Here is a 26,792-nt window from a genome sequence, read left to right on the forward strand (position 1 = left end):
AACATTCAAAAATTAAAGTTAATCGAATCACATTTTTTTTTTATGGTACATTTAATAATTTATTATTTTTATTTATATTTTAAATTTAATACTTCACATTTGTAGAATAATAAAAAAATTGATTAAATATTTTATGTAAAAAACCGGATAAAAAACCAATTAAAAATATTTTTCAGTCTACATTTGAATATGATCTACAGGCTACAAATTAGAAATTAATATTTTTAATTCAATATCAATATTAGAGCAAGGTTGAGTATTAAGGTATTTATAAATGTTTAGTTTTATTAAAGTATTATTAGTAATTTTTGAACACCAAATACTTTTTAAAAATATTCTATAATTTTCTTAGTGGACCAATTAATTTAATATTTTTATTCCAGAATCATATCTAAGCTTGTTATATAAAATCACATAGGTCATGCTATATACCATGTTTGTTGTATTTAGAACAATTATTGCACTCGTAAGAATACATTTTTCATACTTAATTTTATCCTTATTAAAAAATATATACCTAGTATATCAGATAAATGTTTTAAATGTTTAATTGTATAAGTATCTTTCCAAGACAATTGGACAAGCTTAAACAAATATGTCATTCTGAGACTTAATTTTTTTAAAACTTCATTAGTAAGTATTTTAATATATTATGATAATGATATAATTTATAGAAGTATTACATAACAATCCAATACAAATGTGTGTTCAAAGCAAACTCTATAGCAGAGACAACAGTTGATCTCTTTTGCTAAAATTTATTATTATACAAACTACTATTTATTAGTCTCATAAAAATTTCCATTGCCTGTATCCAATAGTAGTTATATGTTACACCACAATCCACCAAGGGAAAAGATTCTTATTTCTCAGTGTTCTATACTTATATACCTTTCGTTATCCAAAATTTGGCTACTCCCTATCACCCCTAGCAACTAAATTAATTTGATATACTTTTAGTATCCTAGCAACTGTTTACAGCAAATAACAAACAAATATTTATTTGGAAGTAAAAGTTTATTAAGTAGTATTTTAAATATGGCTCCTTCCTTACATTACCAAGTTGTTCTTTATTTTAATCGTTATTTTTTTTTACTGTATTACATTCTTGAGATGATAGTTTGTCTTTTAAAAACTTACAAATTACCATATCCAACCAGAATAGCGGTTGTTGAATGGCTCATTCTTGGATTATTGTACCCAGTACAAAGAAGCCGTATAGCTTTGGGCAGCAAAGGAAACCTTACTGATAAAGCACCACCTATTGTTATATCATCAATACTTAACATTTCAACCATCTTGGGTACACTATATTTAATTAGATGGCAAACATATGTAATTTATTTAGAAATAATTATTGGTTATATAGAATTAACTTTTGAATCAATTTGTTTTGTATTAGGATTTATTCATTTATTAACTCAAAAATCTAATATGTATTAAAATATAATTAGTACCTACTTACATCTTATTATTTTATATAAAATATTTTTTTTTTACACAATTTGTATCATTAATAATATTTTGAAATTTAATTAGATATTAAACATTCATCTTCTGATGATGAATTTGTGTCACAATCCATGGTTGACAAATTTGTGTCATTACTGTAGCATGAAGTACCAACCCCACTATCTTCTACAATTTTATCAATAAATGACTCTTGTAATTTATCTATTTCTTCATTAGCCCGTCTGTTATAAGCATTTAAAATTACATGTAGTTCATAATTGGATCTTTTTACTAAGGCTGTATGTAATGTGAGTAAATGAATTTTTTCCACTAAACACTTATAATTAGGTCTATTAGAAATAAAATCTCGTTCAAAGTCTGTTAATCCATCACAAGCTGTTTCCCAACTTATTTCAACTTTACTTTTACGTAGTTTCCTAAAAATAATAAAATATAATATAATCCAAAATAAAATATATTTATATTAAATACATACTCTTTTAAATGAATTTGTTCTTCTTGTTTGCTAGATACCAATTTTGGATAATCTTGCTTGCGACTTTTCAGTTTTTCAGTGTATCTAAGAAATTTATATTATTATAAAAAATACAAAATAGATTAAAAACTTTCAAAATCAATATTATGATGTTTATTATATTAATATTACAAATCATTTGAAAATGTAAGTATATTTGTATTAAAACATATGCTTATATGCATATAGCCATACAGGAAGTAACTTTTTCATTTAATATGTATGTGATATAATATATTATATGCAATTTAATAGGTTTGTATTAAATTATATTTTATCTCATGGTATAATCATATCTATTTAGTTTTCTGAACTAAATAATAGAGTTCAAATTTCAAAAAACGAATCATTAGTTTTTAATTTTTTTAGTATTTCACGAGGTATTTCACTAATATTTCATACTTTTGTATATTTAAAAAAAAAAAGGTGCTTATCGATAAGTAATTGCGTAGTAGTCTTAGCCAATTAAGTAATTGGAATATCTACCGAAGATTTTAAACATAGAACACTAAGTAACTTTGTTAATATTAAATCATTAAATCATAGTTTTTATAAATTATAGCTCAAAAACACTATACATTTTTACTGTATGACAAAAGATGACATTAAAATTGTCTTAACATTGTAAAGTGCATGGTTTCAAGATATAAACTCACTCTAGTAATGCTTCTTTTCCTTGGCCACCAAATAAAGTTGAATTAGAAAATATATTTTCTTTTTCTTCATTTACCCAAGACATATTCTTAAACAGTTCCAACTGTTTTTCATGATTATCTGGAACAAAGATTTTATATTTTACTAAAAAAATACAAATATATTAATTGTTGTAACATGTCCAAAAAAGTACCTTCAGCTGGTTTTGGGAAAAAACTAGAACGGCGTTTTCGGGTGTCAGACATTGTTCGATGTTAAATTAAAAATAATTACAATATTTTTTTACACTAATTCATTAATATATTAAAACAATATTTATTATCAATCTTCGATGTAGATTCAAAATTAAAAATACTGTTTTACCAAATTATTAAATACTTTTAACGATCGTTTTGAAGTTTTGAATATGATACTATGATCATAAAAAAAAATAGTTTGGAGGCTTGATGCTTAATGGATTATGTTTATACTTGTACACGTCCTATTAGACGTTTCGATTATTTTGAAGTTCAAACTGAATTTTCAATTTAATATTTATTGTAGTTCACCCAGTAACTGTTATCACCATTTTGTTGTTGTAACGGTTAACGGAATAAAAAAAAAAAAATGATAATTCAGTTAACCACAATAAACCGTCTATAACCGTGGTTTAAATATTTAATTAGATAAAGGCGCGTTTCCACTATACACGTATGCGTGTACGTGCATTTAATGACAAAAAGAAACGACTGGCGAAAATTATGTATTATACCACGGTCTTCGAAGATAATCTTCTAAGACCGTGTATTATACAGTGAAACTTCTATTATAAAAAATAAAATTCTATTTAACAGTCTCATGGGAAACAAAAAAAATTCTTATTAAAAAGGAGTTCGTTAAAATTGAATTAAACAATGAATATTAACAATGAAGGTCATGATTCTCTAAAATAATTCGTTTAATGAAAGTTCGTTGCATGGAAGTTTCACTGTAGTAAGTAGTAATTACACAGCACAATCTTTGAAATCTTCTAAGACCGTGTACCTATGCAAAAAGTAGTCTGCAGCAGTGCAGCACTACCATAGACAGGTATATAAAAATTATGTAGGTACCTATGTCTTTTTATATATGTTTTTTTTAAAATACATTTATAATTTATATATATATATATATATATCTGTGAGCACTACAGACATTGTCTAGTATCATAATGAAATAAGAAATATAAACCTATTACCTAAACCTAAGCAACCTAACCTACTAACTTATTCTAAAAGATTTTTGTATTAAGTACTGTGTGTCATACTGTCATATACCTACTCAACGCGTATTACTCATACTGTTGCTTTTAATATATTTATTCTAATGATACTACAATTAAAAAATAAAATCTCGTTTATATGGTTGGTAGATTGGTACAGATTCTGTTAATCTCTCTGACTACACAGTACACTGTAGTTTGAATCTCATCTGAACTCTGATACTCGTGAGTCGTGAGAAAGTTTACTTTTGAAATATAGCTAGGTACCTATATCGGAATTTCTGATTTTCTGATAAATCATTTAGAGAAGTTTATATTTAGTCATTTAAATTTATTAATAATTCTTATACATTTTGAAATAAGTTTAAGCAAAATATTTCATTTTTATTGTATGTCTATCTAAGTTAACACTTTTCTCTTTTAATCTATTTAAATATTTGATACAAAAATATAATAATCGTATTTAGAATCAGAGAAATTTTTTTTCGTTAGTTTAGTTTCAAAACACATTTTAGGATTATTATTTACAGATTAACAATTATATTTATTTTTATCAAATTTGATTCCGCAAACATTAAACAATTTTATACCTCCATTTCAAACTATATAATACAGTTTAATTGTATAGAATAAAAATAAATATTAAAACACGTAACAATTATAACATAATATTTTAATAGAAGGTACTTATTTTAATAAATTAGTATATTTATTTCTTATTTTTACGTTTCTTTAATTGCTCTAGATGCTTAAGTTTTCAAAAGCGCTCAAAACAGTGCAAATATTCGTATAGCTTTAGACCTTAGCATTATAAGAATTAAAACACCAAATTAAACTATTTTGAACTTTTGAAGTTAGGCGAGGAATAGAAAAATTGTTGTTAAAGAAGTCAGGCCTGTTGCTGATTCAACTTTTTCACTGTGTTGCATCTTAAAAATCTGGGGCAGACTATTTGCTTTGTTTTTTCAATTGCTTAATCATTCAATGACCAATTCCATAACTGCACCTGATTATTCCGTTTATTCATTTTGTACTAAAAACCAATTCGATTACTATATTATTTTGTTGGTGTATTGTTTTTTTTTTTAGACCATGTTGGGTTAGGTGGTCGGCGGTGTGCCTGTCACTTAGTGATTTCCTGGGGCGAAATTTTTAGCCAATCTGCCGCTGCTTATAAATATCTATTGTTATAGTGACTTATTAATAGCAGTAATTGTTACGTGATACATTTAAATTTGGTGGATGAAGCAAGATGAATAAAAATAGTGATCGCGTGAAAGGGTTATTGCGTGAAAAATATCTCACTGCTAAAAATGTGTGGTGAAATATTTGAGTAAAAGTATTTAAATATTTTTTTTAAATACTTAACTACCTATATTAAACGTATTTTCGATCTTCGATGGTATTATAATTATATACTTTATAATTTTTGAATTGAATACTTATGATTTTTTTCAAACCTTTTATTTTTATTTGAAAAATTTAGTTAGGAAAATATTATTACCTACTCTAATATTTTTTATTCTACAGTGTGGGTGGATGATGGAGCGATTATAAAAAAAAAAGAATCAATACGAAATAGAATATTAAAAAATTCTTTACAAAATTGTATGGTGTGCGGTGAGTAAATCTATCGTCTATGAAAGGTATACTGAGCAAGTATTAGGTATTATTTAAATATTTTAGAATTTAAACATTCTTCGCATAAATTAAAATTCGTATACATTTTTTTTTTTATTAAAGCTACCAATAAATATACAATGATATTACAATGATTACACCTTAACAGTTACAAGTAAAAATACGAGTCTTTTATCTTACGTTATACGTTCCACAGAACACTAGTGGAAAGCATTTTAAAATTTTCTTGAACAAGGCCAGTAACTTCTCCCCTTGGCTCTTCAGAAATTAACACTACTTTCATATTTCATAAGCAGAAGTGTAGTACCCGATAACAACTAAATCATTGGTTTTATAATAAACATTTTATTACAGCAATAAGCTATCCTATACAATATTGTTATTCATATAGTTAATATAGCGGAAGCACACAGAGTAGATCAAACTATTTTTGTAGTATTGATAAGTTATAAGTTATAACTTATAAGTGGCCTTACCACTTTTTGACTACAATAATTTATACTTATAATTTAATTTCAATTATTTACAATTCGCTTGTTCAATAATCAACGAGCACTCGAGCAGTTAGATTTATTAATGTTATAACAATATAACTTATAGACAAATTAAATAAAACCTTAATAACATAGCGTTTCAAAGGATGATATATATAACAAGTGAAATTATATAATATTTTAATATATTCTGGCCTAAACATTACAGATAATATAATACATAAATAGTTAACTAGTTTTAATGGCCACTTTTAATAAGAAAAACAATAAATATGATATATTGAAGTATTCAGCTAGTAAATAAAAGCGAAATTCTCACAAATAATAGGTACGTACTTGGAATTAATTTTGTTATGTGGTTGATCAGGAATTCACTGATACCGAGATACAGTTGAGTAAGAACGTGTCAGTTGTTCAGGCAATTCCATTTATGAAGATACAACAGCGAAGTGTGTCTTTTTGTCCAAACCAATGTGGAGATTCCAAGTACTTGGCAAATTGTACGCATACGGTCCGGAATGGATACATCAAGCGTGTAACAACCATGACTATTTTAACTGTGGTGCCAAATGAAATCATGGCCTGATAGTATCTAAAGGCTAAGAGTATGTTATTCCAGAGCAAGTAGACCCAGAGCGTGTAATTTATTTTATGTATTTCATCAAAGTGGACGGTATACGGCAGAATATGCCTAGGACTATCAGGATTATCCAATAAAATTGTATACAATTGTAACGATAGAACGGCTGCCGTAGTAAACCTCGTAACGCTTTCCATTATATCACGATTATAAGTTTATAGTAATTAGTATTGGAGGAAGGTAATAATATAGACATCAATGAAAACACGGACACATCAGATAAAGATCATAAAGGTTTTAGTTCAGATTAAAAGAACCTCACACACGAAAACGTTGAATAAGGAAAATGCCAATTCAATCTAAACAAAACAGGGTAGTGTTAGCAATTGGTTGTTTTTTCCCACGACTATGGAAATTCAAAACGAAGTTTATAGCTTTATTCAAGTATATTTAAACATTTTATGGCGCACTATGTTGTCCTTTGCCATATTGTGCTAAAACGATTGTTCATACATTATGAACGAGAATATTTAAAATATGAAAAATATTTTCGTAAAAATAGATAACTTATGTCTTATGTACGTTTAACGTTAAATTAAGGTAGGTGTATGTATTATGTGGTAATCTTGACAACAAATAGTGACCTATAGCCATTAGCCTTCTAACAATTTCCATTGATACTGGTATACTGCTACAGTGTATTTACGTATTATAAATAATAGGTATACAGTTTAGTTATACACAGTTCATAATATACTCCTATACAACGTATAATATGCAGGATTGCAGGCGTGTAGCTAACGGCTGATTTTTGTTTCTTATATTATTAATTAATACTAAAAAATTTCTATAGAAACATACTAATAAGTTAATGTATAGGTAGGTACATGCACTTTTTTTCTCAATTCTCCAATGATTCGCCAAGATTCAATTTTATCAAAGTAGGTACAATAAAATAAATCGAAATGGGCTATTATAATATAATTCCAAAAAAATCAAGTACGTTACATGGTACAAAAAAGAAGATTCACATTAACTCAGTAGTTACATTGGTAAGTTTTCTTGTACAATAAAAATTGTTTTATATCAGCGAAGTATTTATTTTATCTTTCCAACCCACTCAATATGTTGATATTGATTCATAACAATTGTTTATTCGACATAATCAATATTAGGTTGTTAAATTAATAAAAAAGTTAATTGACCTATTATCCAACATTATCCATATTTTTACGTTGGTTATTTTACAATAGTTAAATTCTTCTAAGATTTATGAACATTTTTTAATTTTAATATTTACAGCCTCTTATAATTTATATTTTTATATTTTATAAATAGTGTCATTGTATTATTGTTTTCTTTTGGATTATTTGTACTAATCCATGGCCAAGTGATTTTAGAGGTAATATAATACTTTTGTTTAAAAATACCTATATTGTTATTATTAGTATGCTGTTAATGAGTATTTTAAAAATATTAATATACTTCTTTTTTTTAACAAATAAAATATAGATCATGGTTTTCATGTTTTACTGAATTTGTTGATATATTTGTTTTTTATTAATTTATTGAACGGTTTGTTCTTGTACGATGAAGTGAGTAAAATATTTCGGTATTATATTTTATTTTTAATTGAATATTTAGTTACCTTAAATATTAACCTGATTACATTTAAATTATTAGGTTAGTTAGAAACATTATTCTTGTGTATTATAAATTTAATCTTGTATTTAAGTATATAGAAAATACGAATGAATACGAAGAATATGGACCCGTATTCAAGCTATGTAAGACAACTAGACACATACTATTTTGGACATATGGTTTCTTCATACATATATGGGTGATTACAATTGGGCTGCAGAAATTGAATACAGCGTAAGTTTCATCAAATATATTAATGCATTTTCAAGAGTGTAAGTAAGTCGTGGGTCTTGAATAAGTTTAGTACAACTCCTTTGGGTAGGTATCAGAATTTTTAATTAAATATTAAAAAATTGTGTAATTACTAGTTATATTAACTTGGTTATCAAACAAAAATAATAATAATAATAATAATCTACATTTTATTTTATTTAAACAATTATTTATGTAAACATGTAAAATGTACAGTATTTATATACAGTATGTTCACCAATTTAGGGAACACTGAACTTCTCGGCCGGATTTTTTTTTTTACAAATTGGTGGTGTATAAATACACATTTTTCGAAACATTTTTCAATTTTTTGAAAATTTGGTCTGCGCATGCGCAGCAAAACTTTTTTTTTTAATAGCAACACCTATTTTGAACACCATATTTGGATAGACCTGTTTTTTAAAAATAATTTTCATACATCAACTATGGTTCTAAGTTCAAAATTGACTGAATAAGAACCATGTCAATTTTAATAAATAAACATTTTTTTTATTATTTTAAGAAATTTAAAACTTAGAGGTTTTTAACTCTAACTTTTAAAAGTTTAAAAACTTTTTGAATATTTGTATGTTTTTTTTTTATATAGAAGTGTTTTAAGCAAAACTAACATAATATGGATATAAAATTAAAACACTTCTAAAAAAAAATACGTACAAATATTCAAAAAGTAACCATTAAGAATTAGTTTTAAATGATTTTATGAATTTTTTAAAATAATAAAAAAATGTTTATTTATTAAATGTTAGAGATACTGTATTACCTATATAAATATATTATAACCACTCGTATCAGTTATATTTTCTGACGACAAGGCTATCTGATCAACTAATTATAATATTATTATACAGCAGCTCAACACCTCCAAAAATGTTTTAGAATTAAAATATTATAATACAACGATTAGACCTGTCTGATCATATGACATTCATATTTGATGGTCAGTTAAACAATATTACATATATATTCATCCCACGCTGTCTTTCTAAAATATATAGCTCTCCGTAATTCTATATGTACGTTAACATGGTGTTTCATAGAATTCATCATGGCATTTCATAAATCATAGTACACAAACAACGTCCAATTTTTCTCTTCCTAAAAGCTTACAAATAAAAAATGTCTCAAGTTTTGCTTCACTCCACTATAACCGGCTTCTAAGCTAAACTACTAAACTAAAGTTTTAATCCCAACATTAAAAATATGTGTACATCCTAATCATCCTATGTTTCTGATAAGCTTTCTGGAAGGCTCAAACGTAATTGGAATCGTGATTTATTATTTTTTAGTGATCGTAAATCCAATTAAATAATGTTCAGAGATATTACCAACGTGGAACCCTCCTCGAAAACGTTTGTGTTTATTTATTTATCTATAAATATATACAAATTAAGTAATGTGCTTTTATGAATGTACAGATTATTTTCATATATTTTAATATAAAGAAAAAAGGTAAAAAGATAAATTTTAATATACTCTAGTTAGAGATTATTTTCTTTCAAAATTGTATACATGGGTTATACGCATATATATTAAAAATAGTTATCTTAAAACAGTTATTGACAGTATGCATTAAAACTTTGACATATTGTATACAATATTACGGAACAACCACGGGGTGTATTAAATATTGTTTAAAATCAGTAAAAATGCTACGGAGACTTTTCAATTGATAAAGTTAGCTTTTGAAGGTAATTCTTTAAGCCATTATATAACTATTGATTAGTTTAAAAGTTTCAAAAAAGGCCGGATATAGCGGATTTCCATTAGAGATTGACTAACGTTCTAGCTAAGCGATCATCATCAAACGATTGAATTCCAGATAAGTAGCCGCAATAATAAATAAATAAATAAATAATACATTTTTTTTTTATTTGATTTTAACAAATTATTTGGCTATAAAAAAGGTGTTCGACACTTCAGTGATAAGACTGTTAAAAAAAAATACCTAAAATCTAGATAATGAATTCATATAAATATATAATTTACACATACCAGGGATACTTCCAGTAAATTCTTAATATATTCAAGAACTTATTCTCTATTAAGTTTATTATATAGTTAATATTATAGTTATAATTATTTGAAGTGTATAATATATATAGCAGGGGTGGCCAGCGAGAAGAGACTCGCGAGCCACCAAATGTATTAATAATAGCCAAAATAAATGTAAAAAAAAAAAAAAGATCATCATATTATTATAAAATACATATATTCATATTAAAAAAAATTGTTTATAAAAATGTTGGGTACGATAAGATGCGAGCCGCAAAAGTATATGGGCGAGCCGCATGCGGCTCGCGAGACGCGGTTTGGCCACCCCTGATACATAGTATTATATCGTAAGTTTGAAATACATTATAATTATACTATAAAATGTTTTTAATTTTGTTTTATAGTTTAGAATTTAAATTGGATAGATTTTACGTAAAACGAGTGTGTTTCCTACTTTGGAGTGTAATTTTTTTTTGTAAGTTTACTCTTAATTATAATGTATACTTGTAAAATATTATCAAGCATTCTATTATATTAGCCATTAGGAATAATACATTGTCCTATATTTTGTTTAAATTATAGGCATTGATGTATATTGGCTAATGAAAACGTGTGTATATCATCAAATAATTAATGAAGAAACAGAAAATACAGATCAACAAATAATAATAGTCAAATCAAATAAATGAAAAATTGAATACAAAAATAATGGTTTAAATATCATATTTATATATTTCAAGGTGTTATATACCTATTTATATCATATTTTCATCATTAAGTGAAGTATACAAATATTTTCTATGTACTTATATACTAGTAGTAAGTAGAGAGCCTATATTATATAGGCTCTCTAGTAGTAGGTAAACAGCTTATACTGCAGAATAGAGAAATAACTTAAATATAAGCATTAATAAGCTGCTTATAATGGTTATATATACATTATAGTAACAAACAGCGTACCTAAATCACTAAATTGATAAAGCTGAATAGATTTAAATGTATAAAAGTATATTAATACCTAGCACTAGTAGTACCTACTTAGTAGGTATATATCTAAAAAAAATGTATATATACTTATATATTTGGATAATGAAATATTAGTTAAACCCTTTGTCAATAAATGGATTTTTGGTTAACCTGTTACTAAATTAATAGGTACATAAGTCTAATAGTTAGAATAAAGTAAATTTTAAGTAAGTATTATTATGAGTTTTATAGTGTTTACTAAAGTGCATTTAGTATCTCTTTTGTTTACAATATCAAAACCCAAGCAAATATTATCAATACCTATTGAACGAATATTTTACAAAGATTTAATAAGGTTCTGAACAAAATGGATTTAAAGATTTAGTATGGATAACAAATTTATCTAAAGCTGAGTATCAGTAATAACGAAGAGTAAAGAAATTAATTTCTTAAAAATTATTGAAAATATAATTTTTTAAATCTTTGCGTCTAAATGAACGTAAATACATTCTATTATATTATAAAATACTATAAATACTATAAACTAAACAACGGTGCTAAAGTGTTAAATACAATTCTATGATACCAACCTCACAATTATAATTGGGACTATAATAACAATTATTTATTGTTATATACTTAATATCATTCGTGTATCGTATTTATTTATTTTTATTGGTAAAATTATTTAGAAGTAAAATGCTAAAATGCTAAATCCATAGCCGAGCTCCAGTACCTCATGGTGGCCCTCCTTATGTACAAAATCTACAATGACATCTATTATCAGTCATAGACAAATTAGGTAAGCAGTACCATTGTATTATAATTTATAATATTATGTAGTATGTAGTAAATATAATCATATTTTAATATAAATTTAATATAGCGTATTGTCTTACTTGACTCCTGTTTCAAATCAATTTTAACACAAAATAAAACAATCAATTTTCAATAGTTTTATTATATTCACAATACAGATCATCTAAGACATCAGGTAAGATTTTTGTTTGAAATAACTGCTTAAAAAACTGTAATGATTTTTTTGGATATCTAGTACGGTTCTTGTCATTGAAATCGACCTTGTATATTCCAAATTTTTCCCTAAAACATTGAAGTATTTATATAGATATTTTGTTTTGAATATTAAAATATTTTAACAATTTAGTTTCCATAAGTAATATAATTAATTTTTTTTATTATATTCTGAAGGAGATTTAATGTATCGATTTTATAATGATGTGTGTTTTGTCTTTTATCTGTTATCACCTTTTCAACACTAAAACTGCTTAATTTTCAATTTTAGAGGTAGCTATTGGTAAAAAATTGAATTAAGAAGGTACTTTAGGGGAGAAGGTCGATATCAAAAAATGTTCAGTACTCTGCTTAATTATCTGAAAAATGTCTTTTATAAAAACAACAACTAGTTTTCAACAAGCTGATTTCTTTAAAACATATAATATACAACCGTAGAAACATTACATTTTCATAATGTTTATACTATTATTGCTTATAAATAGTATATTATTTTCAAAATATGTTAACCCTTTTGGAAATATTTATAAACAATAGACATTTAAATTTTTTTTTTTTTTTAATTGATTTTTTTATAAATGCCAATAAATAATTTATGAATGAGTAAAAATAATTTAAAATTTATTACAAGGTTCTTCAAAAGATGTTCATTTAGGTACTAACTAATAAATATTTATAATTAATAGATACAATATATATGTAGTTATAAAACTTTTAAAGTTAACATTTTGATAAAATCTCGAAAATAACAAATTATTTTGTTTACTTTATAATTCAATATATATAATTTAATTAATTTTTTATGACCGTTTGAACTTCGAAGTTAAAAATTATACCCGCAAAATAACTATTTAAACATTTTAAACGAAGTTTATCAAAATCAAAAAAAAAATTATAAACTATTTTGTAATTATAGCAATTCATTAAAAATTTTCGTTTTGTATCAAACTTATTAAAATTTAATAAGTAAGTATAAAATTCTTCATATTGAAATATTTGAAACCATAAAATCTAATAAACAGGTATATAAAACGTCATTATTTTTTATTTTTGAGCCCAAATTTAAACAAAATTACTAATTTAAATGATAAATAATAATGTAAATTATTTTGTTATAGTTCAAAAACATTATTATATTAACATTATATTATGAATCTATTTTTATTATTTTACGGAAAAATTGTATTAAATTTTGTATTATAGTCGATGTAATATTATAATTTGGTATATACAATATACATATTATATTATATATTACATAATATGTAATATATATAATTATTATAATAATTAAATACTAATAATATAATAAGTGTAATATTTTCGGAAAAAGTATAATATCAACCTATTGTACTACTAAAAGTAAAATAAATGACTAATAGTTTAATATCTATATCAAAAAACATATTGCGAAGTATATTTAGTAAAATAGGCTGTCGGCCCATTTCCGCTTTGAATTGTTTTTCGTATACAATGATAATAATGATATTATATCATTGAATTCAAATTAAACACGCCAGTTATAGTGAACCTAATATACAACATCACTAACCTATCTTTTTTAAATGAATAACTTTACCTGTATCCAAAAAACCACTCTAATGAATCCAAAAATGACCAGACTTCATAACCAATCACGTTACATCCATCCTCGTATATTGCATTGAGAACAGCACTTAAATAGCCCTAAAAAATTGATATTTTCATGTTATTTAGTAAGGTATCTATAATATATGAGTATTTAAGCGTAATATATAATTTTTTTAATCCGAATTATACTTATCTCAATGACTTAATTCTTAATAGTTAACTTACTTTAAAATGTTAATTTAGCACATATTATGTATTAAAAAATTGAATAAACTACTTTAAAATATTTTTACATAATGGTATCTTATTTTAATGAATGCATCCTTGTCTTCATTTCGTTCTTTGTTTGAAACGCCATTTTCAGTAATAATAATCTTAGGATTTCCGTATGTATCTCTAATCCAACACAACAAATTACGTATGCCCTTAGGAGTTTCCTAAATAAATATACAATATATATAATATATATATAAATAAATATTCATAAAAAAATAAAATAAAATCATACATTTATAATTCAAGTACTTACTTTAATCCACATGGGGTTTGAATAAGGAAATTCTTTAATTAATGATAGTTCAAAATTAGAATCTAGAGTCTTTAATGGTTGATTCTGAGTTGACTGTAACTTTGTTGCATACACCGAAAAATAATGATTGATACCCAAAAAATCTAATGTTCCTGAGTAGGAATAAAATAAAATATTAATTGAATTGATATAATTATTTTCCAATCAAATCTCAAAAACTAAATTAACAATAATTATTTTTTTATCTTATAGAATATAGGCTATACAATGATATATTTAAAAACAATTCAAACAGTATTATTTAAATGTTAAATTACCTATAATTAGGCACTATACTTTATAATTTATAATAATTATAAGGGATCAGAAAAATATTGTTGACTGTAACCTATCCTAACCTGTTCAAAAATTATAAACGTTCCTATCGATTTGATAGTATCTATAATAATACGTGTATTATGTATTGGTGGGGGCGAGTATTCAATCAATCTGAAATGTTTTTTAACAAAAATTTTTTCGACATAAAATCATCATAGGATAAATCATACTTATGTACACATATACAATTTATTTAGCAAAATTAATTTAAGATAAATCATAAAACTGTTAAATTTTTACTTATGAACATGTCCCCTACCCCAGAGTTTATTTCTATATATGTTACTTTTTTATGTACATGTCTAATTATTATACTAATTCGATACAACAAATATATATTTATTGAAATAAATCAAGTGAAGAAAAATGCTTATACTAATTTACTGTATTTGTGATATTTACTGATACCAAACATGTATATTGAAAATGAGTACGGAAATCACACAGGTTAAGTTAACACGTAAACAATAACTTTACGCACTTATTAGAATAACAAAAATATTTTACTCCGATCAAAAGCAATAAAAAAGAAAAAAAAAATGAAGAAAATAATAGATACCTAACTCATTAACATAGATGCTATATAGTAGGTGCAGTAGAGTTAAGTTATAAATATCTATCTATTAAGAAATCACTATTAGCTTAACAAGTATCAGTGTTAGGTATAATCGTACATGTATTGTATGTATTCAATTTTAACTTAATGATAAATTATTGCATAGGTAGGTACTATTCTCATCGAAAACCGTTCTTCAGCCAATATCACTAAGTATACTTTATGATTTATTTATTTTGCTATTAAAGTAATAATTTATTTTACTATTAGGAGTACAGTAATTTTTGCAATTAGTTGTTATAGAAAATCTTAAATTTAAAAATGCCATTGTGTGTATAAAATATAATAATTTGTTTAAAAATGTATTATATTTATTATGTAACTACTTAAAAACACAATAAGTATAAGTCCTTTAACATAATTGTTTATGTTAAGCCGAATACTGGTAAATATATTTAATATATAATTATGATTACCGGTTTAACAATAAAATTTTTAAATAAAAGGCTTAACGACTAACCTAATAATAATAAAATTCTATAAAAATATTGACTTATAGGTATTATTGTAAATAATATTTGGTATTATTATCTTATCAGTCGATGAGTCCAATAATTATAATCATATTAATACTTTAAAATCTCGTTTGACAAATACCTTTTTAGTCATTAACTTCAACAATTTTATTTTATTTTATACTTTGATATGATTAATACTTACATTTTTTTTAAGAAAAAAAATTCGATCATATTATATGATTCAATTAATTAATTAATTCGTATTAAATACCTTTGATTTTATGTTTTTCGTTCTCACTAAAATCAAGCAGTCGTTTTAATGATATTCCATTAGATTTATTAATTTCCATAACTCCTTGTTTCACATCTTCCGGATAGTCTCCGAAAAATAACGGATGGGCAAACACTCCAAACTGCCACATACGAGCTCGATGTGCAGCGTAATGATCTTCTAAGGAACTTACATTTTTTGGATAATACCATTCCATGTTTAAACTTATACCTATTTGACCTATAATACCATTAATACCATTCTAGTCAATAATTTTGAATAAACATAACATTTTTGTTTTAAGATAATTAAAATAAAACAATTATTAAGGAGGAGGAAACGAAACAAAATGCTGTTTCTAAGGAGTATTGTAGTTAAATTGTAGTGTTCTAAAAAGAGTTAATTAGTTGATAGTTCTAATAGCCTACTAAAGTTATAAAACCTCAAAACTGCATAAATGTATAATGCTATCATTAAGATAATCACCAATGTGCCCAAATAACTAGTTTTGTTCCATGATAAATGGTCATTGTTTTAACTTGGTCTCATTATAGTTGGATAGATTATAAATTTGAAAACAGATTTTTGATTCATTTATTTTATTATTATTATTATTATTATTATTATTTTAACACAAATAGTATTTGCAATATTGAAAATTGCTTTATTTACACAGTGAACATTTTATTTTTTTAATGCATTAAAATCTGTCTAACAAATTTTATATTTTAGTCTAATATTCCGATTTCTCTTTTACACTTTAATATTGTTTCGAGTGACTAGATGAAAATGAGTGCAATATTGACCATAATATTAATTATTGTTACGTACCAGTGCAAATTGTATTGAGCTGGTTAAAAAATCTATATTTATTTATACAAGTAACACAATTTCTAGATTAGAATAATTAGACTCACACATAAATTTTAATTTACCTGCCAGTGTTGTCGTATAGCTGACCAGGCGTGGATCCAGAGGGTGGGCCCGGACCTACCCAAAATTTTCAAAAACAATAATTTTAATTTTTAATATTGGCATTTAAGTTGTTATTTTAGAATTTTCATTATAAGTTTTAGAATTTATTATATATATTATATATTTATTAATCGTGCATGAAGAGTAACAAAACAATATTATATTCTACATTCAATCTTAATTTTACTGTATTATCTTTTGTGGTTAAATTTACGGGCCCACCCAAAAATATATTACTGGATCCGCGCCTGTAGCTGACGAGTAATTTTACTAAAAAACCGTCATATAAATATACAGTAGAACTCCGATTATCCAAACGCCAATTAACCGGACGAGAATATAACAGAAAAAGTAGGTTTTTTTTAGTTTAAATTATTTATTTATGGTTACGAATTTTAAATTATATTACACACATATTAACAATAAATACATACATATAATATATTCATATAATTATATTATAACCTTTGATATGTTATCCGGATATTTGTTTATCCGTACCACCCTCGACATTAATTAGTCCGGATAATCGGAGTTCTACTGTACTTGACACCTTAAAACGCGATAGATTTCATTCTACCCTCCCCCCTCTTAGTCAAGATACTAACCATTTTGCAATGGTCTAAATTCTCGATTGTATATATGATAAGCAGTAGCGTGTGCTAATATTGTATGATGTATGGCCAAATAATCCCCAAAACCACTTTTGCTTAATGCAGGTGCTCCGCTTATATTTCCATAACTTTCTGATACCAAGTAAGGTTCATTGATAGTGATCCAATATTTCACCTAAAATAAAGTATGTTTATTAATTAGAATAATAAGTTTTAATCCTATACCTATAAATTAAAAATGTTTTTTTTGCATACACGATCGCCGAACGTTCTGAAAACCACTCGAACATAAAGAGTGAAGAACTCTATTATTTGTTTATTACACCATCCTCCCAAATCTTGTATACACTGAGGCAAGTCCCAATGATAAATTGTCACCTAAAATGTAATAGCATTTACATGATTTGTAACTCTTGTTACAATAACCGATTCTAATATGAATTATGAGTTTAAAAGAGTTCATACGTTCAACTACGTTTAACCTGAGCTATAACTAATTTTAGACAAGTGCCAGACTTAAGAGGTAACATAACAACTTTTCTTTTTTTAATTTATAGAAATATTATTTATACCTACTTACTTATTTAAAATATATGTTATATGTAAATTGTATACAGTATACTCGTAGCAGTATGCGCAAAATGATTCTTAGGTATAGTTTTAGGTAGTCTTATTTTTATATCGCTAACTTAAATAATATTTATTTTTGTAAAATAATTGTCTGCTATCGCAATAAAAAATAATACAAATATAAAAAAAATGTACCAATAGTAAGTAGGTCTCTGTTCAACTCCTGCAGTGGGTGTCGAATAAACTCATCATTAAGTAGGGCGACTATAGGACTTAATTATAATTAATGTGTTAAATTTGATTTCAATGATAAAATCATTGAATATGATAGAAAACGAATCTGAACGGAGACGATCTAACTTATTAGTGGCCAAGGTTACTAAATAATAATTTCAATAATACTCATAATGGCAACATTTTATTAAATTTAAGAAATATATCAACCCAATTAAGTACAAATTATAAAACATATATCCAATTTTCTATTAAAAAGCTCCCTCAAAGTTGATGCCTGAAACATTTTTTCTAGTCAAAAAAAAATATCGTATGACTCAAAAAAAAAAAAAAAAAAAATGAAGAAACACATCATTGTAGAATCAATGCATTCATCATAATGCTCAAAATCTTAAATAACCACGAATTTCAAATTAGCCGAATCCCATTAAAATATTTATTATCAATAAAATAATTACCTATAAACACCTATTACTTATTAACCATAGGTAGTACTATATTTATTATAACCGTAATATTTTAAAAATAAATAATAATTATAAATTATAAATAATTTTACAGATAATGTGTTAATTGGATTTTTTATATAATTATATTTATTAATAAATTCGTGAATTCAAGATGTCTAAAAATAAATTAAATGGTACCAATATATTTATTTTTTTTTTTTATTATTATATTAATTATCTTAGGTATATATAATATATATACATATATTATTATTTTATAATAAAAATAAATGTAAACTATGATATTCAGCAAGTATAATGTTTTTTTTAAGGCCTTACATTTTTACGCAACATTATCTATGTAAAAATATTTTAAATATAGGTACTTACTATAGGTGTTATATTGTTCTCAATCAATTTATCAATAAGTCGATTATAATATTGGACACCAGCAGGATTTACGTAACTATCTTCGCCTCTTGGTAAAATACGTGGCCAACTTAATGAAAATCGATATGATTGAACCTAATGAATATATCATTAAATATTTATACTTATATAAACTAATAATGATATACAAATAAGGTGCATTATAGGCGTTTTTTCAGATTTTACAAAACAGAAGTAATATTTTGACCAGCCCTTTTACAAATAATAAATGTTTTTTCCGCTCCTGTACTTTTATTTTATCATATAGGTAATTTATCGGCCTCGGAAGATGGAAACCATACCTATTTTAGTTAACTATTATGGTAAAAATTATCGATATTTGGTATCTATCATCTGTGGGCCGTAGTATTAAGAGTTAAGTAAATTAAACATTTGTTTGCTAACTATAATATAAATATATATACTTTATTTTACGTTTAATAAATATTATAAATATTAAGAAAATGCTAAGAAAAATACATGGCTAAGTGCTTAATACCGAAAGTCTAAAAGATAACAACGGGAAATAAATAAGATTTCTGATAGGTACACAGTAAATGAAAAATTTAGAAGATATACAAAAGAGAAAAAATTGTGAAATTTACTATGAGAATGAAATGTCTGTACACACGTGATAAATAAATGAATGTTTTAAAAAAAAACAATAATGACCTAAATTTTAGATGGAAAAAGACTAAAAGGGAAGACATATGTGTGAAGTTAGCACTTCTCCCGCGCTTATCAAATACTAATAATTACAAATAATAGTTAGGAACTAATTAAATAGTTCAAGTTACAAATATTTATTTGAAGTTATTCCACGAAAAAGATTGAATATGGTATGTCTGAATTCTAAAAATATAAAATAAATTGGCAAATAACTTATCATACAAAGATATATATATACATAAGGGAGAAAATAATTTTGTTGACAAAGAACCTCTCAATAAATTATTATTGCGGTCTAAAAAAAAAATAGTGGCGTTATCAAAACATAATTACTAATACACAACTAAACTTATAGACGGTCAAAACTTTAAACATATTCTCTTAGTGCACTATACTTAAAACTTAAATTGTCCTTTAAAATAATAGATAATAATGTTTATTATTTATTTTTTTATTTTATTATTATTATTATTTTTTAATAATGTTTTTATTATTATTATTATTATTCAAGCATTTTAAACACTTCTAATTAATTAAACATAATGCTCGACAACATCTACGAACTACGTTCAAATTATCTCACAAGCGCTCTATATACACTTCATATCCGTATACCATGCAAATCGCCATACTATAGTCTAGCTATAATTCAAAACTTCCCAACTTTTTTTGACTCAAGTCACCCTTAGTAATTTTCTAAGACTCCGGAGGCACCCTATAAACTACTTCGGTTTTATTTAGCAGTACCTACATAAGTTAAAACAAAAGTAGTAAAACGTAGGTATATAGTATATACACACATTATATTTTATAAAACACATTTTTACATTGAAAATTAACTATATATTTTTATTTTTAATTATTATTACATAAATAATATAATAAAAAATATATTTCAAATAAATTAGCGGAACCCTAAATAAAGTTCGCGCTGCACCCCAATTGGGAATCTCTGATCTATAATATAGTATAATTGTGAACAGTAAGCAGTATTATTATATTTATATAATATATACGTCTATAATACATTTATACTACCGTAGGACCATGTAAGGAGGGGATACATTTACCAAGGGGTACTTCGCCTATGTAAAATTATCGAGTATTTGGATACCCCTCATTCACATATTAACTAGTAATCAATAATCATATTGGATGATAGTAAATTAATAAATAAATAAATAAATATTGATTTAATAAAATGTAAATTTCTAATCGTTATTTATTTTGAAAAGTTTTAAGTGAACTATATTATATATATTATATAACATTCAATTTTTTAATTTTAAGTTGTGAAACAAGCTTTTATTGTTGGTTAAAATAACTAAGTAATTTATAGTAAATTGTATGTTATAGTGTATATTATGTATGCATTCATAATAAAATATTTTATTTTATCAATTTATAAAATGTGGAAATAAGAATAATTTAACATGATAAGAAAAAAAAATGTTAGTAAATTATTCTGATTTAAAAGTTTTAACCGCATAATCCTACCTATATGAAAGCTAGGGTAGTGATTGCAAATTTTTATCCCGGGGCTCTAAATAATAACACAGTCCTGCAATTTAAAATAATGCTCTAACCATATTATAATAGAGCAATACTCCCACTTCCTAGAACGAGTAGAATATCATTCAATTATTATTGGCAAAATACTTACCTTAAGTTCTTTAAGAAGCTCAACGTCTTCATCAACTTTATAATAACTATTACAAGCAATATCTCCAGTAATAGCTGTATGGCCTTGTTTATATTTTATTCTGTACATAGGTATTCCTTTTGATATACACAAAAATGTATTTTCTGAGATCATATCTACATTATTTGAAGAATTTGTTTCATCTGACTCTAATTCGTCCATAAATAATTCTTGTTTAGTGTGAGCGATTCGATCCCATATGCTCTCGGTTTTTCCTTTTAGAGTATGTTACAAAATTAATTTGAATTATTATTGTATCTAGATTGACAGATTGTAGGATAACATTTTAAGAATATATAAATGTATGGTAAAAATCTTTAAAACAGACCTAAAAGGAACATTGTACACATAATGATAAATAGTAAAAACTTATATATTAACATTTAACATTCTATACGTCATACAAACATACAATATTCATTTTTAAATTGTAAGTGGAACCTATAGTTTTAATTATTGTTTTATAACAAAGTAAAATATTTTACTCTTAAGTTATTTATGTATTTTTTTTTTTTTTTTGTTACACAAGAATTTAAAAAAAAACATACCATCATCATTCCACGCACCCTCAATTTGATATGCTGAAGAAGCAGTACCAAGCATAAATTCTCCAGGAAATTGTCTGTATTTACATTTAAAATTTTCTAATGATAATCCTGATGAAATAAGTAAATAAATAGTTTAGGAAACGTTAATAATATTAGATATGAACACAAATAGTACAATAATTATACGTAAGTAAATAAGTAATATTATATGTATACCTACCTAATTGATATTTCAAAATACTATATTTTTGTTGATATCTTCTGCGATACCAAGCTAACCCATGGTAAAGCAGAAGCAAACTCTAAAATTTTCTCTAAAGTTTATAAAATTATTTTAACGTTTGAGGGCTTTTAAGACTTATAAATAAATAGGAAAACAAAAAATAAAATACAGGAGAAATGGGAATTTACCGACAAAACAAGTTTTTGATATATAATTATAAGTTTTATATATAAGACCTATGTGGGAATGTGGCTATATATAATAAAAAAATAATGACTTGAAATATTCATCTAATATTTTATAATTTTATTTTATATTTTATATTCATGATTTAATTCATAGTTTATTTTGATTTACAGTTTCACAGTATTTGTTCGTATGATGTATATGTAAAAATTAAAAAAGCTTTAAAATGTATAAAGTGCATAAAAGTGACGTTTCATGATTTCTGGGTAGTATACATCATATTATTATACTAATAACCGTATAAAGGTACACTTCAAAAGTAGCCATGATAATTTTATTTTTTTGAAAATTGAATACAACTGTCTATTTGTGTAGACATTATTACATTTAATATCATTAGTTAATTATAAATTGAAATATTTAATCATAAATCACAAATAAAATATTTAAAACTTGTTAGTTTTATCATTTTCTGCAAACCGAAAAATGTCAGTATTTCCATTTTTTCTATTTAAAAAATTCATAATTTAACTTGAGCAAAGTAAATTTTTCAAACCATGTGAAATCACGAAATATGAAATACAACATAAAATATCAAGTATTTTAGTTACCTACCAATAATAATTTCTTAAAATATTTTTTAATTATCACCTTATGTCAACTTATTAGTATATGTGTATTATCGTTTAATGAGTTATAACTTTAAAGGTGTTATCTGAAAATTTAAAATTGCATTTAATTTAAGTTATAGATATATTTTTTTACATAATTTACATCATTACGTCATTGAAAATTCTAATTTCTAATAGGTATACCTATAGTTATACAGTCATGAACCAGCGTATCATCGTAAATTTAGTGATAATTTGTAAAATAAAAATTAGAGAAGAACGTAGATATACGTTAAATATAAATAAATCAAGTTTACTACTCCATCTAAACGCCAGAGAAATGCCATCAGTTTTAATATTTTGTTTATTTAAATTTTTTAACCGACTGAACTTCCCTTTACAAATACATAACAGTAAATAATTTATAATTCTCAAAAAATAATAATTTTATTCAACAATGAACAATGTAATACTTACTATCAAATTGAAAATTTTGATCAACCATTTTTCACTCTTAATTATGAACGTAAAGATAGTTGAGTTGGGCAACAATTAAATCATCTAAGCAACTGATGATTATTATTTATAACATTTACTTCAAACTATCCTTGATAATCACATACAGATATGGTCACATAGACTATTGACATAAAATACATAATAACAGTTTTATACTAAAAAAAAAAACAATTCATCAAAATAGATCAAATGATAAACTTGAATATAGCAAATATACAAGCGCAATCCTTGAATTATAATCCTAGTAGAATTAATTTCATTAGTTACATATTAATAATGTTTTCTTGGGTTTCTGGTGGTTCATATGTATCTGTCAACTTTCTTAATTTTTCCATTGATTTTATGATACCTATATCGATAATATGTAACCTTGTATACAAATTACAAAGTGATCAATTTGAGAATCAAATTTTTTTTGAAAAATTCTAACTTAGAAAATATTAATACTTTTTATCGTTACAAGTCTTAATTTTAAAGTTTTTTTTTTAAAAAAAAACATGCATTTTTCATATTTATTGTTCCAAAACATTTTAGGAGTAATCGCACTCGTAGATTAAGTCTAATGCATAAAATCGAATTTTAAAGGAGTAATTAATTCGTTTTGTAAATATCTACAATTTGGAGTTAACTAAAAAATTGTAAATGAAATATTCCCTGCAATTAAATAATTGTAACTAATTTATAAACTAGGTATACTCATTAGTCATTATAAATATTATTTTTGTGTATCGAAATACTTCGAAAAAAATTCCACTATGAAATTAATAATCAATTCTGGAGAACAGTAACGTGATTTAACCTGTTAAGTTAATGTGGTTAATTTTATTTATGAGATTTCACATGATCTATACAACGCACATGCACATATACATTTGATCAAGTTCAACCATAAATTTAAAGATGAGAAAAAATGAAAGTTCTGAAATTTTTTGGTTTAAAAACGACAAAAACAAGTCGTAGACATTTTATTTGTGACTTGTGGCCAAATATGGCCTACCTAATAATATTAAATGTATTAACGTCTATAAATAATAATAAATTATTTTTTTTGTAAATTAAAAATTGTACTTAAATGATTTACCGACGTCTGGTTATAATTTCGCGGCAACGATTGCGTAGGGAATATTGAATCTGCATACACCACTATAGACTATATACGATGGGACTACAATAAACATTTTCTGTTATTATTGGTTACAATTTATCAATAAGAAATATTAATAAAGCGACTTCTTACAGGCTATCATACATATTTTATATTTGTAAATGTATATGCAAACGTAAAATACATAAGTAGGTACTGAAGAATATAGACATTTTCTAGATTATTTAATATATATGTTATGGGATATATCGAGTATCAATATGACAATGTTTATACTACGAATGTAAATTTCAAATAAAAGTCATAGTTCAAACAAACCGTAAAAGTTGATATTTGTCATTTGATGCCATAAAATAATATTAATTATAAATGTATAACCTATACATTATTATATAAAATTTTCTAAAAAATAAAATAAAAATGACTATACATTATTCTTAAGCCCATAAGCTATGCAACCACTATATACCAATACTTTAAGGTAGTTGGATTCAAAAGTATTTAGTAATAAGAAGAATTGATGTAAAATAAAATGTATTTAATAAACAATATTTTAAATATTTTGTTTATTTATTTTTACCATTTATTGGGAAAAATACATAATTGCAAAGAATGCTGCTGACTGCACCAGTATTCGATTAGCCAAATTTACCTTCGCAAACTAAAATATTTATATTCGAGACAATAAATTTAAATTAAACAAAAATAAATCAAACATAATTATATAACCAGACATAACTTTACTTATAAGTGCATCCAAGGTTAGGTTATTAGTATATTTGTAAATACCCTTTAGGTATATCAAAACAATGTTCATTCTAATAATGTAATAGCATAAAAATTATAAAATATAATTATAACTAAAAATCAATTTAATTATTTTTATAATAATCCACCTTGAAAGCCTTGTTTAATATTATTATTAATTTAAAAGGACATTAACAATCTAATTTAGCCTTAATAAGAAAAATTCCATAATTAGATAACTGTATTGCCTATTGGTAATATAATGGCATCCTTAGTCGTTATGGTTGCCATATTATAATTATTTATAGTAATGAGATTATAACTTATAGAACAAAATATGGTTGTGAAAAATAAGAGCAAGAGAACTGATTCACATTTATAAGAAGTATAATTGATTTACAAGTAAATCCATTATGTAACATTTTGAGTTGTATGCTTAACTAATATGTGTTTTTATACTTCTCTAATAAATTTTATAGGCTTAGAATCTGTATGAGAATTAAAGATAGACCAATGTAATCTGAATAACAAATAATAAATGCTAAAAGTTAAATCATAAAATATTATAATATTTAATATCATTAGATTATTTATATATTTTACAAGAAATTGTACATTATTAACAAAAAAAGCAATACTTAAGTCAGTGAAAAAATACAATAAATTATTCATGAGAATATTCATAAATTATATTTATATTTTCTAAAAGTATCATTCTGAATTTTAAACTAATAAAAAAGAAATCTACAAATTACTTTTATTAAAACTATAATTTAAATTCTTTTTCATACACCATGTTAATAAAAATAACTGAATATATAATAAAAATTGATGGTTCAAAACTATTAGTTTTATAAATAACTTGA

At 24.5% G+C, this 26,792-nt stretch overlaps 3 protein-coding genes across 8 annotated transcripts; 1 reads left to right on the top strand and 2 right to left on the bottom strand.

Annotated features, from left to right (window-relative positions):
• Nucleotides 1-1,387: 1,387 nt before the first annotated feature.
• On the bottom strand, nucleotides 1,388-3,397 carry LOC114121495 (uncharacterized). The gene is made up of 4 exons (XM_027983873.2): nucleotides 2,835-3,397; nucleotides 2,644-2,761; nucleotides 1,949-2,032; nucleotides 1,388-1,889 (listed from the first exon to the last, which is right to left on the bottom strand). Exons 1-4 carry the CDS (start codon nucleotides 2,884-2,886, stop codon nucleotides 1,532-1,534), a joined length of 612 nt encoding a protein of 203 aa, XP_027839674.1. The 5' UTR covers nucleotides 2,887-3,397; the 3' UTR covers nucleotides 1,388-1,531.
• Nucleotides 3,398-5,919: 2,522 nt separating this feature from the next.
• Nucleotides 5,920-11,194, top strand: LOC114121491 (uncharacterized). Of its 3 annotated transcripts, XM_050204571.1 has the most exons (7): nucleotides 5,923-6,312; nucleotides 6,384-7,648; nucleotides 7,935-7,998; nucleotides 8,109-8,191; nucleotides 8,332-8,474; nucleotides 10,910-10,980; nucleotides 11,088-11,194. In XM_050204571.1, the coding sequence occupies exons 2-7, from the start codon at nucleotides 7,562-7,564 to the stop codon at nucleotides 11,192-11,194; spliced, it is 555 nt and encodes a 184-aa protein (XP_050060528.1). In that variant the 5' UTR covers nucleotides 5,923-6,312; nucleotides 6,384-7,561. The 3 variants fall into 3 exon arrangements, with proteins under 3 accessions (XP_050060529.1, XP_050060528.1, XP_027839669.2); XM_027983868.2 differs by having other exon boundaries at nucleotides 5,923-7,648; XM_050204572.1 differs by lacking the exon at nucleotides 10,910-10,980 and having other exon boundaries at nucleotides 5,920-7,648; nucleotides 11,088-11,114.
• Nucleotides 11,088-26,768, bottom strand: LOC114121545 (myrosinase 1-like). 4 transcript variants are annotated; one of them, XM_050204569.1, is made up of 12 exons: nucleotides 24,033-25,499; nucleotides 22,536-22,643; nucleotides 21,949-22,202; nucleotides 19,578-19,712; nucleotides 18,190-18,312; nucleotides 17,929-18,109; nucleotides 16,346-16,585; nucleotides 14,623-14,774; nucleotides 14,387-14,530; nucleotides 14,083-14,189; nucleotides 12,371-12,572; nucleotides 11,088-12,236 (listed from the first exon to the last, which is right to left on the bottom strand). In XM_050204569.1, exons 1-11 carry the CDS (start codon nucleotides 24,058-24,060, stop codon nucleotides 12,413-12,415), a joined length of 1,632 nt encoding a protein of 543 aa, XP_050060526.1. In that variant the 5' UTR covers nucleotides 24,061-25,499; the 3' UTR covers nucleotides 11,088-12,236; nucleotides 12,371-12,412. The 4 variants fall into 4 exon arrangements, 3 of the variants coding, with proteins under 3 accessions (XP_050060526.1, XP_027839749.2, XP_027839752.2); XM_027983948.2 differs by having other exon boundaries at nucleotides 11,088-12,572; XM_027983951.2 differs by lacking the exon at nucleotides 16,346-16,585 and having other exon boundaries at nucleotides 11,088-12,572; nucleotides 24,033-25,496.
• Nucleotides 26,769-26,792: the final 24 nt, after the last annotated feature.

The sequence above is a fragment of the Aphis gossypii genome, chromosome 3, assembly GCF_020184175.1.
Source record: "Aphis gossypii isolate Hap1 chromosome 3, ASM2018417v2, whole genome shotgun sequence".
Taxonomy (NCBI): domain Eukaryota; kingdom Metazoa; phylum Arthropoda; class Insecta; order Hemiptera; family Aphididae; genus Aphis; species Aphis gossypii.

Coding starts and splice junctions, on each gene's coding strand:
- LOC114121491 (XM_027983868.2), top strand. CDS start 7,562: ATGGGCTATTATAATATAATTCCAAAAAAATCAAGTACGTTACATGGT. Junction 7,999..8,108: donor ATGGCCAAGTGATTTTAGAG/GTAATATAATAC, acceptor AATAAAATATAG/ATCATGGTTTTCATGTTTTA. Junction 8,192..8,331: donor GTTTGTTCTTGTACGATGAA/GTGAGTAAAATA, acceptor CTTGTATTTAAG/TATATAGAAAATACGAATGA.
- LOC114121495 (XM_027983873.2), bottom strand. CDS start 2,886: ATGTCTGACACCCGAAAACGCCGTTCTAGTTTTTTCCCAAAACCAGCT. Junction 2,762..2,834: donor TTTCCCAAAACCAGCTGAAG/GTACTTTTTTGG, acceptor TCTTTGTTCCAG/ATAATCATGAAAAACAGTTG. Junction 2,033..2,643: donor GGAAAAGAAGCATTACTAGA/GTGAGTTTATAT, acceptor TAAATTTCTTAG/ATACACTGAAAAACTGAAAA.
- LOC114121545 (XM_050204569.1), bottom strand. CDS start 24,060: ATGGTTGATCAAAATTTTCAATTTGATA. Junction 18,110..18,189: donor TCAGAACGTTCGGCGATCGT/GTATGCAAAAAA, acceptor ACTTTATTTTAG/GTGAAATATTGGATCACTAT. Junction 16,586..17,928: donor ATTTAGACCATTGCAAAATG/GTTAGTATCTTG, acceptor ATGGTATTATAG/GTCAAATAGGTATAAGTTTA.